The sequence below is a fragment of the Onychostoma macrolepis genome, chromosome 22 (assembly GCF_012432095.1).
Source record: "Onychostoma macrolepis isolate SWU-2019 chromosome 22, ASM1243209v1, whole genome shotgun sequence".
Taxonomy (NCBI): Eukaryota; Metazoa; Chordata; class Actinopteri; order Cypriniformes; family Cyprinidae; genus Onychostoma; species Onychostoma macrolepis.
Genome location: NC_081176.1, coordinates 17,046,344 through 17,064,445, shown reverse-complemented (window position 1 = coordinate 17,064,445; position 18,102 = coordinate 17,046,344). Strand labels below are relative to the sequence as shown.

The window sequence follows — 18,102 nt, the reverse complement described above, 5'->3', positions numbered from 1 at the left end:
ATAATAATAATTGTCTAAATATCCGACAAAAGTGTGAGGATTATAATGTTCTTAAAATCTGAAAAATTTTCAGTGAGTTTTTTTCTTTCTCTTCGAGTGATGGAATTGTGTTTGGATTTGGACCATATTGTTGTTCTGGAGGATGTATTGGATTTCCCTAGATACACAACTCACTCCTGCACTTTACATAATTGAGAGGATATAATGGAATATTCACATTAACCCAGCATAATACTGTATTGATTTTTAACCATGAGGACGTTCCCTAAGTGTCGGTCTGAATGTCCATCAGTGGAGTGGAGCTTCATCTTCAAAAAATCAATAAGTTGCTTACATCTCTTTGGAACCGAGGCATTTCCTAAAGAGATGAAACGTATCCACTAGTGGCTGCATAAGATACAAAGAAACATTGATATGGCATATTGACAGGGTGACAGAGATGAAAAGGGGACCAGAACTTTTGATGGAAATGGGCATTGGAAAATGGATAGACTGAGTGCAATGGACTGGATTTTACAATGCTGGGGTTTTGTTTTTATTTTTTGTTTTGTTTTATTTTGTTTTTGTTTTGTTCATCAACTTAAAAATTATTCATTCAGTAAAAAAAAACTATTAATAATAATAATAATAATAATACTACTACTACTACTACTAATATTATTATTATTATTAAATAATTGTATTATTAATATTTTAACAATTATTTGTATTTATATATTATTTTAACAATTATTCAACATATTTGTTGTTTGAAGTTTGTGTAAATATGAATGGAATTAAATAGTTTTATCTTACACTAAAATATAATGCCAATAAAATGTAATATCATTCTTTTTCAGTCACTTCTCTTTAATTGCTGTTGTAGTTTGTGTTATTTTATTGTAGTTGGTTTGTTTTGAGAAGTAATAAAAAAAGTTCAAATATTTGTAATATTTTAAACAATTATTAAAATATTCCAACTAATTATTTAAATTATTGTTGTTTTTTTTTCAGTCACTTCTCTTTAATTTCTGGCAATGGCATCAGACATTGAAAAATATTGTTATGTATTATGTACTTTTTTTTTTTCAAACTTGTGTCAACAGGTAGCATTAAGTGGGGAGGTTATGATTGTCCTAATGCTAAAATGTTTTTCTTGAGTGTTATACTGAGGTACTTTTGTTATGAGGAGTGATATGAATGTTTTTTCTTCTTCTTCTTCATTGTGTTCTCATTGGTTGTTCTGATTTGAATGGCTGAGCACTGGTTCCGTGTGTTTTGCCGAGTCACGACTAAAGATCCACATTATTGTTGTTTCAGAAGAATGGACGGATGCATTGAGCTCTCATTAAACATTCAGCATGCCGCCACGCTCTGACACATTGAACACCACTCTTAATTTGTTGGATGTGGCCTCTCACATCACCACATGATCCAGTTTATTTATTTTGAATTATTTACCATGATCTGCCTCATGTTGGCAGCACATCGGCGAAAGCTAATTAGCTGAGAACGCTGCCCGTAGCTCTTTGAAAGCATACAAACTGACACAAATGCAATGACACAATGAATTCATTCATTACACCTGCTGCGTTTGTTTGCTTGTCTTTAAAATTCTTTGAAATTTAGTAAATATTTGGATATTTTTCAGTATTTTGACTTGATTCAGATAAGTTTTCTTCCTTTAAATATAAAATTGAGTGTAAAAACATACTCTCATTTTCTATTAAGTTTTAATGAGCGAAATTCTCTCTTCATCCAACTTGAAGGTGATTCGAGCCCTAAAGCTATTTGAGGGAAAATCTTAATATTCCAGCCTTGTTCTTTCTAAATTAGAATTCTCTTAATGTCATTTTAAGTCGGGGAATTAGGACTCAAACACAGCATTGTGATTGTCAATTAATCATGCATTATGTTCTCATCATCTCTCATGATAGTTGGATTAGTCGTCGCCGACATTCAGATGAGGGGAAATTGCATTTCTGATTTCCTGTACTCAAATCAGCTCGGATTAGCATGTTGATTATTTGAGAGCAAGGAAATGTGATTTACACCATTGTGCCTTTGATTCAGCCTTGTGGGATTCTCTGAAGGAGAAAAAAAAAGTGTTAAATTTAAGGTTAAAAAAACCTGGCAGGTGCAGTTGCTGGAAAAATTTAACCTTTATTGATAAAATATTAATATGACAACTTACAAAACTGCAAACATATGAGTTGTACCTTAATCTGAAATAAAGTCACTATCATGGGGTATGCATATCCCTTTTTAATGAAATAATTTGTTTTACAAAATGTAGTTTAGTTAGATTTTTTTTTTTTTGTTCTTTAATTTGTGCCATGTTTAGTTTGATTTTTTTTGTGCCAGTGTGTTTGCTGGAAACTTTAAAAATTAGTAAGCAGTAGTAAATAAGTAAATTTTATTGGTAAAATATTAATATACCAACCTACAAAACAAAATACAAAAATATGCTTTTGTACCTTAAAATAAACTGAAAAAGTCACCATCACTGGGTTGTTTTTCAATGCAAAAATTTAATAAGATCATTTATGAAGTTTTGTTTAGTTTCATTGTTTTTTGTTTGTTTGTTTTATTGCGCGGTTTTGTTCTTTAGTTTTTCATTGTGCCGTGTTTAGTTTTAATATTATTTTAGTGTAGTTTAGTTTTTGTTTTGTTTCATTGTGCTGTAAAAATGTTAGCTTCATTGCGTCGTTTTTAGTTTAGTTTAAAAAAGTGTTACATTTACAGTAAAAAAAAAAAAAAAACATTGTGAAAAACATGAGTAAACATTTGTTGGTATATAAAACAATATATAAAACAAACTGCAAAAAAAAAAAAAAAAGTTTTTAAAGTCTCAATATTGTGTAAAAATAGTTTTTAAAGTAAAACGTATTATAGTGTAGTTTATCTAAGAGCTCAAGATCCCTGTTTGTTTTACACAGTAATTGTATTGAGGAAATTCATATGAATGCTTTGTTTGTTTGTGTATGCAGATGAAAAGACATGTGGGCCGCATGAATTTCGCTGCAAGGACAACAACTGCATACCGGACCACTGGAGGTGTGATGGGCAGAGCGACTGTAGCGACAATTCAGACGAGGAGAACTGCAGTACGTGATCCTGCATTTAATCTCTTATTTAACTTGTACAAAGTTATGCAGTGAATAGTTTAACAAGCACGTCCTCTGTAGTTGATGCTGTCTGTGACATGCAACCAAAATCCAAATGTGTTCTTTTTTTTGTATTTTGTTTTGCTGTAGTTTCTTGTGTTTTATTGCTGTGATGTGTATTGTTTCGTTTAGTTTCATTGTTTTGTGTTATTTAGTTTAATTAATTTCATTGTGCCTTGTGTAGGTTTTATTTTAGTTTTAGTGTGTCATGTTTAGTTTAGTCATTGTGCTATGTATTGTTGTTTTGATTAGTTTCGTTTTGCTGTTATTTAGTTTAATTGACCATTCGCAATGACCCTTAGTTACTGTTACCATGACCGACAAACATGCCGCTCTCACACTACACGTCATGTTCACACGCAGTGAAAAATACATCGCAGAGCAAAGAGGAAACTGACAACACACCGACAGACCAGACAGAGCAGGTTACTTCTGATATGAAGCAAGGTCTCAAGACCGTCAGCTTTTAAACGGAGTCATTTTTAAAGAAATTCAAACAATAAATACCGCTTTGTGACTCTTCAATGTGTCGTGACAGATCACAGATCACTACTCTTCTGTCTGATTTGTGGTTAAGGCTAGAAGGGATACAGCTGCAGCTACTGGACATGTGCATTTACATATTTTCTGAGACAACAGTATAACGTGAAACAGTGTCGCAGTGACCGTCTTTTTGCAGTAAGGGACCTGTGATAGTTTAATGAGAGGAAAGATGACATGAAGTGACGCAAGGTTAGCTGCATTGAAAACAGATGAGCGCACATGTGCATATAGAGCAGTGGTTCTCAACCTTTTTTTTCACCGGGCCGCACTATGGTCCTAGTGCTAGTCTCACGGGCCGCACGCGTGTCATTTACATATTACGTCATCAATACAAACAAACCAGATTTAAAATATTATTTATAGCCTAAATATTGAAATAAATAAATAATTCTACTCACCATTGATAAAACACCTGATGCTGTCGGGAGCTGACCAATTTTGTGAAATTCTGCTCGAAAGGAGTAACAGCACAAGTTGCGATTGTAAATTGCAGCCTGTAAAACGCGCACGGAAGCGTGACTTGACACGCGACATTGCAGAAATGTAGCCTTGATCCAAATATGGAAAGCACTTTCGAATTTAATAATCTGATGTTTTGCCACATTTCTGTAATTAAGGATGATTGCTGCGTAGTAGCGTATGGGTGTTTCTTTTTGCAATCCGTGATCGCGTGCAGTTGCTAATGCGTGCAATCGCTTTCTTATGTGCGCTGTTTTACCGGTTTCACTTTCACTTGAAATCGATCAAGTTCGGCACGGCCCGCGAATGCCCCCTCTTGGCGCCGGCCCTGATTCAGCATGGTGGGCCGCATTTGGATTCGTGACCACTGATATAGAGTTTTAACATATATTATTTTATTATTTAACACTCAGTATTTAACTGCTTTTTGGATGCTTTTATATAGGCCTAAGTGGTCCCTTAGCCTTAGCCAACAACAACACAGCTTAACCCTCCGCACATATTTATATTTAGTTATATTGAAAAAGTTTCAATTCAGTCGATCTTTCTTTACCCGTTTTGACATGGATTTCTATGGAGACCGGCCGTAGCTGTCAGGCAAGATGGCGGATAGCAGCGGCGGCACATAATATCCGTGTTCTGATTGGTCAGATCGCCTGTCAATCCAGCTCTTTGCGAATGGTCAATTGTGCTTTGTTATTTAGTTTAGTTTGTTTGCTTTCATTTTGTTTCATTGTACTGTGTTGTTTAGTTACTTTTGTTTAGTTTTATTGTGCTGTTATTTAGTTTGTTTGGTTTAGTTTTGTTTAGTTACTTTTGTTTAGTTTTATTGTGCTGTTATTTAGTACAGTTAAGTGTAATTGTGCTGTGTTTCGTTTGTTTGGTTTAGTTTCGCTGTGCTGTGTGGTTTAGTTACTTTTGTTTCATTTTGTTTAGTTTTATAATGATGTTATTTAGTTTCATTGTGCTTCATTGTTTTGTTTTGTTTCATTGTGCTGTTTTGCGTTTAGTTTAGTTAAGTTAGTTTGGTTTAGTTTTGTTTAGTTCAGTTGTGCTTCATTGTTTAGTTATATTTGTGCCGTTATTTATTTTAGTTCAGTTTAATTGTGCTGTGTTTAATTTGTTTGGTTTAGTTTTGTTTCATTACCTTGAATTGTTTAGTTTCATTGTGCTTTGTTGTTTTGTTTTGTTTTGTTTTGTTTTGTTTAGTTTTATGTTGTTTTTAGTTTCATTGTGCATTGTTTTGTTGTTTAGTTTCATTGTGATGATTTGTTATTTAGTTTACGTCACTTCATTGTGTTATTTATAGTTTCATTGTATTCTGTTTTGTTATTTAGTTCGATTATGCCATGTTTTGTTGTTTAGTTACCATGCGTTTAGATTCATTGGGCTGTATTTTGTTGTTTAGTTACATTGTGCTTTGCTTTGTTGTTTTATTTGGTTTCATTATGTTGTGTTTAGTTTCATTGTCATGTTTCATTATTTAGTTTAGTTTCAGTTTTCTTTGTTGTTTTGTTTAGTTTCAATGTGCTCTGCTTTGTTTACAGTAGTTTAGTTTAATGCTGTAATCATGCTCTAATCTTCTTGTCTATTTTGACATCTGAATGCTTTGACATTTAAGTACATTCAGCTTTCATATGTTCCTCTTATCACACTTGGCTCTTAACACAATTAGACATACAGGCACTGCAGGGTTTCTAAAAAAAAAAAAAAAAAAAAGGATTGATATCACGCTCCACAGTGTGTGGCACATAGATGTCGGATCCTCAGAGAGGGATTTGCAAGCTAACGCTGGTGCGTCAGTGTGTGGCACTGAGCCGTCTTTTTCTTCTGAAGAGCACATGGGTCTCAAACAGCATCCAAAAGTGCTTCATCACTCTGTGTGTGACTGTTGTCTCAAATCTCCATATTTATTCTCTTTTTTTCCCCTGATGTCAGAGTCATTATATAGACACAGAACAAGTTCTCCAGTACTCAAAGAGCTCCTAAAGCCCAGTGGATCTCATCACACTTCAGCTGTGTCTTGAGCCTCTAGCTTCACACTTTCAAACAAGAGTGAAACACAGTGAGAATGAGATTGTGTGTTGATTGCGCTGGAAGTTTATGTGTCGCCCAAGTAGTGATTATATCAATTTCCCTGAAATGCAGACAGGTATTTTTCCTGTCTTCTCGGGATGTTGCTAACTACCGTCCGCTGGAGTGCAGCTGTATGTTTTCTGTCAGCCCTGTGCTGTTGATTGACAGCGGAGAAAGTGTCCCACTGAATGGCAGAATCGATCTCTCACACTGATCTGCAATTTGGTTTTAATGGCAGCGTTCCTGTTGCTCCCGGCATCGGCTCCCGTGATAAACGGCCATGTATGTTGCTTTGTTTTTCCTTTCTGCTGTGGCGTGAGCTCGGACCATTTATTTACTAGATTACAGAGCCACTGCCATCATTTATTCAAAATGTGATCATGATGTAAGTCAGACTTGTGCTTGCAGCAGAAAGCAGACCACAATGGCATAATTTCCACCTCAATACTTCTTTCCTTTCTTTTTTCCACTTCCTGTTCCCTTTTCTTTCCCCTTTTCTTTCCTGTACTTCTTTTTACTTTACTTTTCTTTTCATTTGTTTTTCCTTTTGTTTTGTTTACTTCTATCAGTTTCCTTTTCCCCTTCCCTTTCCCCTCATTTTCCTTTACTTCCTTTTACTTTACTTTTTTTTGTTTTACTTCTCATTTTCATCTTTTTCTTCTTTCATTTTCCTTTTTTCCATTTCCTTTTCTCTTCCCCTTCATCGTCTTCTCTTTATATTTCCTGTTTTCTTTTACTTCCTTTTACTTTACATTTCCTTTCCTTTGTTTTTCATTTGGCCTTACTTTGGATTTCTTCCTTTTTCCTTCCCTTTCCCCTCGTTTTCCTTCACTTCTTTTCTTTTTCACTGCCTTTGTTTTGTTTTACTTTTCATTTTCTTCCCTTCTTCCCTTTCTTCTTTCTTTTCCCCCTTTCCTTTTCCTTCCCTCTTGCTCTTTCACCTTTTCCCCTTCTTTAATCCCTTTTCCTTCAATTCCTGTTTCTGTACATTTCCTTTCCTTTGTTTTTTCTTTAGCTATACTTTGATATTTTTTTGCCTTTTTTCTTTCTCTGTCCTTTTCCTCTCCCTCTTTCCCTTCCCTTTTTTCTCTTTCTTGTCCTGTTGTTCACTGTCTTTCCCCTCAGTTTTTCCATTATTCGCTTTTACTTTACATTTTCCTGTAGATTTCCTGTACATTTCCTTTACCTGTATTTTTCCTTTTCCTTCCATTCATTTAAATTTCCTGTTATTTTTTTCTTTCTTTATTTTAGTTATTTATTTTTCCCTTTATGCTTTCTGTCTGTCTTTCATTTGTTGACTTGCTTTACTTTTGTGTGTCTTATGTTCTGTTTAATCTGTCAGTTGTTTGTTTATTCTATACATTTGTTTTTCATTCGTTAATTCACTCGTTCTTTGATCCCCCCCCCCCTTTCTGTCTTTTGTTTGTTTGTTCTATCTGTTGTTTTAATGTCTTTGTTTCTTTTGTTTGTCTGGCAGTTCATTCATTTGCCAGTTCTGTCCTTGCTCTTGTTCCCCCTGTTCTTTATCTCTTTCTCCTTCCCTTTCCCTTTATTTCCTATCCTGTCCTTCTTTTCCACCTCCTTTCCTTTGAAGTTGTGCTTGCACCTACTAGTTGGCATTTGTCTGAAACTTTTGATGGTGAACAACCTACTCAAAACAAATCAGTGCCAGTTTAAAGCAGCTGTTGGCTCAGCATTATTTACTAAAGATCAACATTGTCTTGAAGGTTTCCCAGCTGTCACGTCAGACTTGTAGATTTCATAAGCTGTGATTTTATGTGCAGTCAGTCTCCCTACCCTTTTTTTTTCCGCTCTCTCATTCTTTTGCTATCAATCTCTCCATCTCTTTCAATTAAAAGCAAGCTCACGGATCCCTCACTGATCTACATCACAACAGACACTAATACAAACATCTTATGTATTCAGTATCAGCATGCAGCATTTCCCTAGAGCCCGTTTTTTACAATCTTAACGAACACAGGCTACTGAAGAGTGTTTGTTTGACTCGACTTACATTTTAGAGTCTATTTGTGTACAAAAGGTTCTATTTTTGCATGATTTCAATCTGATAAGAGAGAAAATATGACTCCTATATGGTCACTTAATAATCTAGAGATGAATTCCCTCTTTTTTCTCACTTGCTGGGTAGGAGTGAAACCAGATAGACGTTCGATTTCTTTTCCTCTGTTGGATTCACCTTGGGAGCCTCACACAGAAACATCACTGGGAGGCTCTCATTGGGTCGTGATGTCAGGGCAGATAATCTGCAGAGAGCTGGAGCCGGATGCAGAGAGACTGATAATAGAGTTAGAGGAGTGACACAGCAGCGCTCACTTATTGTGATCAAGGAGATCTGTGCTCCATCTGTTCTTTCTTGCTTTCTTTCATGTTTATTTGTATCTTTCTTGATTTTAATATCTTTGTTTATTTTGTCTGTATCTTCCATGGACCTTTCTCAGCAGGGGAAGTCGTCATAGTTTTGGTAGTCTTCTATAGTAGTGAATGGGGGATTACATCATATTTATTTTTTGCATTCCCATTTGCTCAAATAGCAAAATAAAAACTCCCCAATGGTCTTTTCTCAACTTTTTAAAAAAAGGGAAAAAATAGAAAGAGACTGGCAATAGTCAAAAGAGAGAATGATGTCACATTTACCGTCACTCCTATAGATGCTGAATTAGAAACTCCCTCGCATTAACTATTTTTTATTTTTTTTTTGTAATTTGATGCAAAGGTAATATAAAACGAAGTATAGTGTTATAAATGTACATATATAAAAAACAAAACAAAACAAAAAATAATATATATATATACACACACACACTTTGGATGTTTTATTTTTTTAACTATTTGTTTCTCTTATTTTTTGTTCTTTAATGTTTGTATTTATTAGTTTTTTGTATATTTTTTACTTGTTTATTGTGTCTATTGTGTTATTTTAATTGCTTCTTACTTTTAAATTGTTTGTTTGTTTGTTCATTTCTTACTACTTTGAATCTTTCCTTTGTTCAGTCTTTCATTTGTTTTCTCATTCACTTTCATTTTATCTCTTTCAATTTGTTTGCCTATTTGTTTGTTCTCTGTGTTTGTGTGTGTTTTAGTTTTGTCACTCATTCTTTCTGTCTTTAATTCTGTTTTTCGCTCATTTTATTTCTGTCTTTCTTTTGTTTGTTTATGTACTTGTTTGTTATTTGTTTTTCCTTATGTCTGTCTGTCTCTCGTCTTCATCTTTTGTTTGTTTGTTTATTTATTCCCTCATGTTGTCCGTCTTGTGCATGGTCTTTCTTTTGAGTCCTTTCTTTCTCTTTGTATGTTTTTATGCATTTATGCATTCCGTCTGTCTTTCTTTTGTTCTTTAACCTTTCAGTTGTTTATTTCTGTTTTTATTTTTGTTATTTCATTTGTTTGTTAATTCTCTGTCTTTTTGTTTGCTTGGTTATTTACTGTTCTGTTTGTTTACTGTTATTTATCTGTTCACTTGTTTTGCTTATTTGTTTGTTCCGTATGTCTGATTTTCTTTAGTTATTTCATTTTATTCGTTTTGTTTGTTTGCATGTATTCACTTGTTTGTCTTTTATTTCTGTTGTCCGTTTACCAATTCTGTTTTTTTCATCTTTTTCTTATTTACTTGCACTCATTTTCTCATTTTCACATTTTCTCCATGGCATTTCTTAGACTTTCTGGCAGATCGTACCCAAGAAAGTCTGGATGTGTCTTTCTGTTCATAACAATACAAAAACATTTTTCCATTTGTTTGTTTTACTGCTGCCAAAAGCTTATTTCGCTTTCACTGTCCTTGCTTCCAATAGTAAAAGAAGTCCAAATTCTGAATCCATCCATGTCTTTCTCTCCCTTCTCTTTTCAGAGCCAGTAACATGCAATTCGAAAAATTTCATCTGCGCCAATGGAGAGTGCATCTCCTCACGCTTCCGCTGTGACGGAGACTTCGACTGCACCGATAACTCTGACGAGGTTTCAAGCACCACATTCGTCAATTGCTAAACATCATTCATCTGGTTCCTGTTAGAGTGCTGATATCCTGTGCGTGTGTTTTCAGAGAGGCTGTGAGAGCCACTGCTCCGAGGATCAGTTCCAGTGCCTGAATCATCTCTGTATCTCAGTCAAATGGCTCTGTGATGGACAGGAAGACTGTAAAACCGGGGAAGATGAGGCCAACTGCAGCCCTGCCAACACTGCCATGACAGGTTAGCGTGCTTTCACACGCTCTTTAAATAATGCAAACGGATCCAGAAACGATCAAAGCTGTTCCCAGACAGCTAGCTTGGCACTCCTATAATCACGTCACCGAGCGGACACCTTTTATCCAAAGGGAATCATAGGCCTGTGACTACACAATGGTGACTGGAGATCACTGCACGACCTAAAAACCCTGCTGCTTTCATTTATAACCGCTAAGCTACTTCCGCTTAAAACTAACAGCAAAATGACCCCACATTTGTCATCTTCTGCATTTAAATGTCACCTAAGGAGTTTCATTGCAGGGAACGGCTTGTTCCTCCCTCAGCGATAGACTCTAGAGTCTAAAACTACTGCTTAAGTACACTTGATGAAAGTGTGGTACACCTGCAAACACTCCGGCCCAATTTATGTTTTAAAAGAGGTTGCTATAAAAGAAGTATGTTGTCTTTTGTTGCAAGTATTTGCATGCACCCAGAACATCTACCTGTAATGCTTTCACTGCATTTATATAAGGAGGCAAAATATCATCCTCTCATCTCCCCTTTCATCTGTTCCTGAGGAACAGATGGCAAATCCACTTACTCAAGATAGATTTTCAATATTCACTTCCTCCGTGATGTCAATAGCAAGCTACGCTCCTCCCCAGAGCTTTGAAGTCAAAATGAAGTCGAGAGTTGTTTTTTTCTTTAAATTTAAGTCAGTATCTATATTTATTTATTAAATGAAAATTATATATATATATATATATACATACATACAATTCTATTTCATTTTATTTAATAATTATAAAATACTATTTTTCATTAAAATAATTCATTTTAATAATTATTAAAATTTTATTTAAATTGTAACAATTTAAATTATTTTTTCTTTGAAATGATTATCAATATTATCAAATAATTATATTGCATATTATTTAACATTATATACATTTTAATAATAATCATTATTTTATTGTTTTTATTAAAACTACTATTATTAAATCATATATATATATATATATGTATGTATGTGCGTGTGTGTGTATATTTATTTATTTCTTTAAAATATATATAATGTAAGATATAATTTAATGTCATACATTTAAATTTTATTATTTTTCATTAAAATTATTATCAAATCATTATATTACATATTATTTAACATTATATATTTTTTTATCAACTTTTTATATTTTCATACACAACATCATCACATCCATTCAAAATAAACAAAACAACAGACATATAATCAATACTTTAAAAGTCAAGTCAAAAAGGAGAGAGAGAGGAGGAACCCCCAAAACAAGTCATTCCTTTATATAATCTAGTATGTTAAAGAAAAAACCCTGCCAAGCATCAATAGTAGAGGGCTTGGCCCCATTAATTCACGCTGTTGTACACTGACAAGTCACTATTTTCAGGAGGCTATGGATCCAATATGTTTTTCCACACATGTGCTGTGTAAACCAGTTCTGTATTATTGTCTTCTTCGCAGCCGTAAAACCAGCAAACAACATTCTCTTTTGTATTAAGCTTATACAGAGACCAGAATCATCATTAAGAAGACACAAACTTGGGTTAGCAAAGCAATCAATTTGTAGTAAGGAGGATAAAACCAGGTTTACATGCGTGCATAGATTAATGACGATAGGACACTCCCAAAACATATGAAGAAAAGTACCTGATGATGCAGTATTACATATATGGCAGTTAAAATTTGGTTGTAGTTTCATTTTGAATATTTTGTAAGGAATTATGTATGCTCTATGAATGACTTTGAAGTGAATAAGACGTTTTCAGATGTTAAACTGAGGTTAGACCACACTTTCTCCCAGTCGACAGATAAATTAAGGTCAGATAATTCCCTATTCCAAATAGATTTAATAGAAAGAGGTTTTGTAATGCAATCAATAATTTTATTATATATTAAGGAAACAGATGGCCGACCAGAAGATGGTGCAATCCAATCCCGCATAGGATGAGAGGAAATGGGAGATGCCCAAGGAACTCCATACGCTTTGAGAGCAGAACATAATTGAAGAAATATGCGGATGCTGATAAACATTATATACGTTTGAATAATTATTATTATTTTTTAATTATTATTGTAATATGTTTATTAAAACTACTATTAAATCATCATACTTATTTTCCGCACACACACACACACACACACACACACGCAACTTTTATCTAAAGCTAAAGAACCCAAAAACACTCAAGAACTCAGAATAATGCATTTTCTGAACCTCAGCTTCATCTGTTACTTTAACCCCAAGAGACTTGAAGTGTTTCTCCTTTTTTTTAATATAAAGTTGAGGTCTCCCTGCCATCTTTCTTGGCCCTCGTCTTGAATATTTCAGCGTTGTGTGCTGTGTGCACAGGGTACCTGAGTCCATCCACGCCCGCACCGTCCAGTGAATTATTCTGAACGTAAGACCGCTGGAGATGCATTCAGAAAGCTCTCACACTCCCTTTCCATTTTTTTGCTGCTCCTCTGTGACTCAAGGCAAGCCAGGGGAATTTTACCCTACGATTAATATTAATGTGGCTGAAAACACTTCAAAAAGTGCAGCCAGAAATCTCTGGCAACCTCTCGCTGACCGAAACTGCAGCTCGGTTTATTTCAGTCAGTGTCGATCTACAGCAGGGAGTCACGTGTGCGAGATGGATGCTTTCAAGGAACAGATTGTCCCAGGACATGTAGATTGATGTGTCTTATTATAGGATTCTTTGACGGAAGATTTCATGTCTTGACTTTATTTTGCGAATTCCTTGTGTCTGCGCAGCTCGGCCGACGTCATGTGCTCAGAACGAGTACGTGTGTGTTGGAGGAGGCTGTGTGTCGGCTGGTCAACGCTGTGATGGACAAAATGACTGTTCGGATGGATCTGATGAGGTCAGTTGTGTACATACACAGAAAAAAGGCATTTTCTGATTACAATAAAGTGTTTCCTACAAAATGTAGATACTTTTCAAGTACTTCTTAAAGGGATAGTGCACTCAAATATTAAAATTATCATCCTTTTCTCGCCCTCAATGATGTTCCAAACTTGTATGGCTTTGTTATTCCTACAGCACATTAAAAATAAGAGATTTTGAAGAATGTTTCAGCTGTTTTCATCAATACAGTGAATAATAATTATAGTAATAGTAATATTAATAATAATTTTCTAGTTTAACTTTCATGATCCAAAAAGGCCTTGCTTTACCCTGTTGTACAAAGTTTGTGTGAAAAATTATTATTATTATTATTATTTTTATTGTTGTTGTTGTTATCTGTTGTTATTTGTTTTGTTCTTGTTTTTTCAAAATTTGAGTGTACATGGTTAATAAAGATACTAAATAAAAATACTAAAATTAAATATAATAAATGTAATACAAATTATTTATATGTATATATTAGGGCTGGGCGATATATCGAACACGATATCCATGCGCATCTCGTCAGTAAAGCCGGTTCTGTGATTAGCGCTAAATCTCCATCACCTGTTTTCAAATTATCGAAGGCGATTCATCTGCAGTAATGAACGCGATATTGCGTAGCTTGTCAGTGAACTACGGCTCTGTGTATTAAATGGTGCTCTATAATAAGGTTCTGCGCGATCCTCAATATTCTCGGGGTCTGAATTGATATGGCAATATTGACGAACGTGCTGCTTTGGCAAGGGGCGGGGCAGTACTGAAACACCATCTAAGCTGTCCGCCAATCACAATGCACTGGGACAGCTAACCAATCACAACACATTTAATTTTTTTGAACTAATTGAGCCGTTTGTGCCAGGCTGAGGAGAGAGGTGTTGTAATAATGTAAATTATGTGAAAAATAATAATTTTTCACCAAGCATGACAGCATGTTCTAGTACACCCCCAAAACAAAATCTTGACTTTGTAAAATAGCATAATAAGACCTCTTTAACTCTGATGCAGCGTTGCACAGTATTGCTGCATTGTCTCTTGGTAATAGCAGGCCTTTTCCTCGAGACTGCGCTCTGTTTTCTCAAGGGACTTTGCTTTAATTACACCCTCACTCATAATGCAATGTCAACAGTTCAAAACAAGTTTGCCTGTCTTAATAAGGCCCATTAAAACAGACCTCTTTTTCAAAGGCCCCTGGAGAGCCAATGCCGCATTTCTTCCATGCATTATATATAAAAAGCAATTTCAGCTGTAGGAAAAGATCAAAGGTCATTTCTAAAGAGGACACACCTCTTAATTCAACCAGCCAGTCAGTTGAGTTATTGAAATTGAGTTGAGCCTGTGTGTGTGTGTGTGTGTGTGTGTGTGTGGGCAGGTGGACTGTATCCGGGAGTGTAAGGAGGACGAGTTCCTATGTCGGAATCGGGCGCACTGTGTTCCCGCTCGCTGGAGGTGCGACAGAGTCTTTGACTGTCTGGATCAAAGTGACGAGGACAACTGTGACCAGGGTAACGGTCCCAAATCTGTTATTGGGCAGAACATTTCTTGTTCCCAGAATGCTTTGCATGGGATTGAGAAAGTAAATGTTGAAATTAAGTTCTGTTTATCTATCTATCTACCTATCTATCTGTCTGTCTGTCTATCATGTAATATTATTTTTAGTTTAGTTTACACAGTTATACGTAACCTTTCAGTTGATTTTCAATAAATACATATAAATGTAAAATTAATCATATCATTTACAATACAATTGATAATAAAATCATTATTTATAACAACAACACTACTACTAATAATAACAATAATAACAGTTAAAAAATGTTACACTCATAATGTATTTTATGAGTGTGCGGTTATAACTAACATTTCAGCTAATTAATGATTTAACAAATATGATCTATTATAATAAAGTTAATGGAAGCATCATTTTTCTAATTATTTTTGAGTGTGCACAGTTATATATTTTATAAATATTATAAATATAATAATATAAATATTCTTTACAATTAAAAATAATAAAAATCGTGCATAGGTATGACTAACCTTTCAGTTACATAAACATATATAGGTCAAAATAAATAAATAAAATAAATAAATGTTTTGTTTATTCACTCACTCACTCATTCAATCATTCAGGTACTTATTTGTTAAATAACATAAAACAATTAAATACAAATATAATAATAATAAAGTAGTAGTGGTATATTTGTTGATGATGATGATGATTATTATTATTATTATTATTTATAAATGTGTCCATATTTATAACTAAAATTTTCTATGACAAAATAATAAAATAATTTGCTCATAGTACACACAGGGCATAGTACAAATAAAGTCATTAACATTTACTAAACTAATAAAATGAAATAAAAAAAAAGTAATTTTATTTATTTCTGATATGTTTCCTGTATGTGTTAAGCATTGTGTTTGCCAGTGCCAAATATTGCTTAAATAGTATGTTAACTAAACGTAATTGTTACATCAGCTGTAAAAGCCCAAATCTGTGGAGTACGACCCAGAGTGACAGACGTGTGCGACAGCGTATATTTATGCCAGTACCTTTAAATTTGAGTTTCAGCCCATGACAGACTTGAGGGATTTTCACAAACATGATCATCAGAAGAATACATTACAGCGGATCAGCCGAGCCATGTGCGGCACAGCGCGGAAAAATCCCCAGCCTCATGAGAGAAGTCATTTCCCCAATATTTGTGAAAATTGGCGAGGATGAAAGGTTCCGTGTTGCCACTTGATATCTGACAAGCGACTACATGAAAGGCCTAATTTCAGTGTTTTGAAAAATTGCACTTGTTGATGTTGCGAAGACAACGCCAGCCGTCCCACACCTGCGGCTCTTTGGAAGTGTTTGCATCAAAGATGAAGTCCTGTTTCTAAACGCCTTATTTATTTATTAGCAATTTTCTGTCTCCTAAACATCGTTGTGGTTATATGAAATATCATAAGATGTCTCTTCGGAGTTCGTGTTTCTTTCAGACTGCACTGAATCAGTGGATGAGTATTGACTGGATTGTCTGACCTCCTGGTGTTTTTCCACTATCGGACGCCTTTGATCTTTCTCGAGTCTTGATGGTGAAGGAGTTTTTGGTTTTAGAACTCAAGTAGATCTGGAAAGTTCCTTTTGTTTCTTTCCTGCTTCCTGTTATAAATAAGTAATAGATTTAAATTGATATTTTAAGCTAAGTTAAATATTACACAGTGCATTCGAAACAAGCTTAGTTAACCAGGATTTTATAGTCTCAGAAGTTAAATTTGGTGAATTCTGAATATTTATGCAAAAGTGTTTGTCCTAGTTGCCAGGGCGATTCTATGCAGTTGCTAAGGTGTTTTATTTACTTATTTATTGCATTGTAATATATATCAAATAGTTTTTGGTTTAGTTTTTTATGTGATTTTTGGTCTAAAATAAAATAAAATAAATGTTATTATAATTTGTTTTCTATAAAATAGAATAAATAGGTTTGTTTATTGGTTGGTTGGTTGGTTTATTTCTTAGTTTACTGGTCTATTTTTTCTCTGCATATCAGATTATTGTATTATTATTATTGTGTATTATTATCTATCTATCTAATCTACCTACCTACATAAAATAAGAAAAACCCAAACAAGCAACAATTTTAGTATAATTACATTTTCTTTCATTCGTGACGTTGCTTTTTTTTTAAACAAACTTTAGAGTTTTAAGCTATTGCTATTTAACTTTGCTTTTAAGTGCGGTTGTTTGTGAGTCTTGCATTTGCACCCTTCCACCCTGCTTTGGTCCAGCGTCACGGTGTCGTCTTTTATTCAGTGAAACTTTGTTATATTAATGTCCATTTCTGTCAAACGCCTGCTAGAAAACTCTCGCTCAAACCTGATGACAAAGAAAGAGGGTTCAGGGTGAGAAAAGCTGGGCGTATTTTCAGAAAAAGCAATGCTCTTAGTCTAACAGCCTCTTTAAGCTTATAAAAAAACATGCTTTCTGAACTCAGAGCCAAACTTAGGCCTTTAAAAGCCGCCACAATAACTGATCTCAGGTCATTTTATAGGTTACAATCATTCTTATTTTCCCCAGTTGATGCTTTTGCTTTAACAATCTCTGTAATGCTTGTTTCACTGTACCTGAGGAACTAAATGGGCTCCATAAATTTTATCATCAGGGTTTATAGAAGGTTTTGTCGCTGTTGGAAAAGGAAGTAAAAATGTCTTTTCAGTTGATGGTGATTAAAAGCGTCTCAATGCCAGATGGAGTTTATTTATATATTTATTTCAACAACAAAAATCGCTTTGAAATAAATCTTTACAGATAGCATGAGTGGTTAGACATCTTATAGAAATCTATATGAATGCAGAAATTGCTTCAGATACAAACCAAATGAATATCTTCTTAAAATTACAGGATATATTCATGTGAAAATAACTTGTGAACTCATTCGTTTAAATATTTAATTGTAGATTAAATTCATATTTATTTTAAAAACATCAAAATGCACCAAGATTGTCCTTGTATGGGAATGTGCAAGGTTGCAGATAAGATATAGTTCAATAAATTCAAATGCGTTCACAAGTCATGTAATTATATGTTCAAAAACTTTCTCTGAATAAGGTGCAAATTAGTGTCCTGTTACTTTTTTTGAAAGCAGCAGGAGCCCAAATCTCATGATTTTGAAGTGAGAATTATTGCATATATTAAACTCTTGTTTTACATTAAATTAACAGCATGGAAACTTGTCAAACAAATCAAATGTCCATAAAACTGCAACAACCAATAAACAGTT

General features: G+C 34.2%; 1 protein-coding gene across 4 annotated transcripts in view; it reads left to right on the top strand.

Annotated features, from left to right (window-relative positions):
- The window catches only part of lrp1ba (low density lipoprotein receptor-related protein 1Ba), a 306,580-nt gene that overhangs the window by 244,455 nt on the left and 44,023 nt on the right, over positions 1-18,102 (top strand). For all 4 annotated transcript variants that reach the window (XM_058759880.1, XM_058759883.1, XM_058759882.1 and 1 more), the window contains 5 exons: positions 2,970-3,086; positions 10,090-10,196; positions 10,282-10,429; positions 13,195-13,304; positions 14,700-14,832. In XM_058759880.1, the coding sequence (XP_058615863.1) occupies positions 2,970-3,086; positions 10,090-10,196; positions 10,282-10,429; positions 13,195-13,304; positions 14,700-14,832 (615 nt within the window). The remainder of the gene's footprint in view (positions 1-2,969; positions 3,087-10,089; positions 10,197-10,281; positions 10,430-13,194; positions 13,305-14,699; positions 14,833-18,102) is intronic.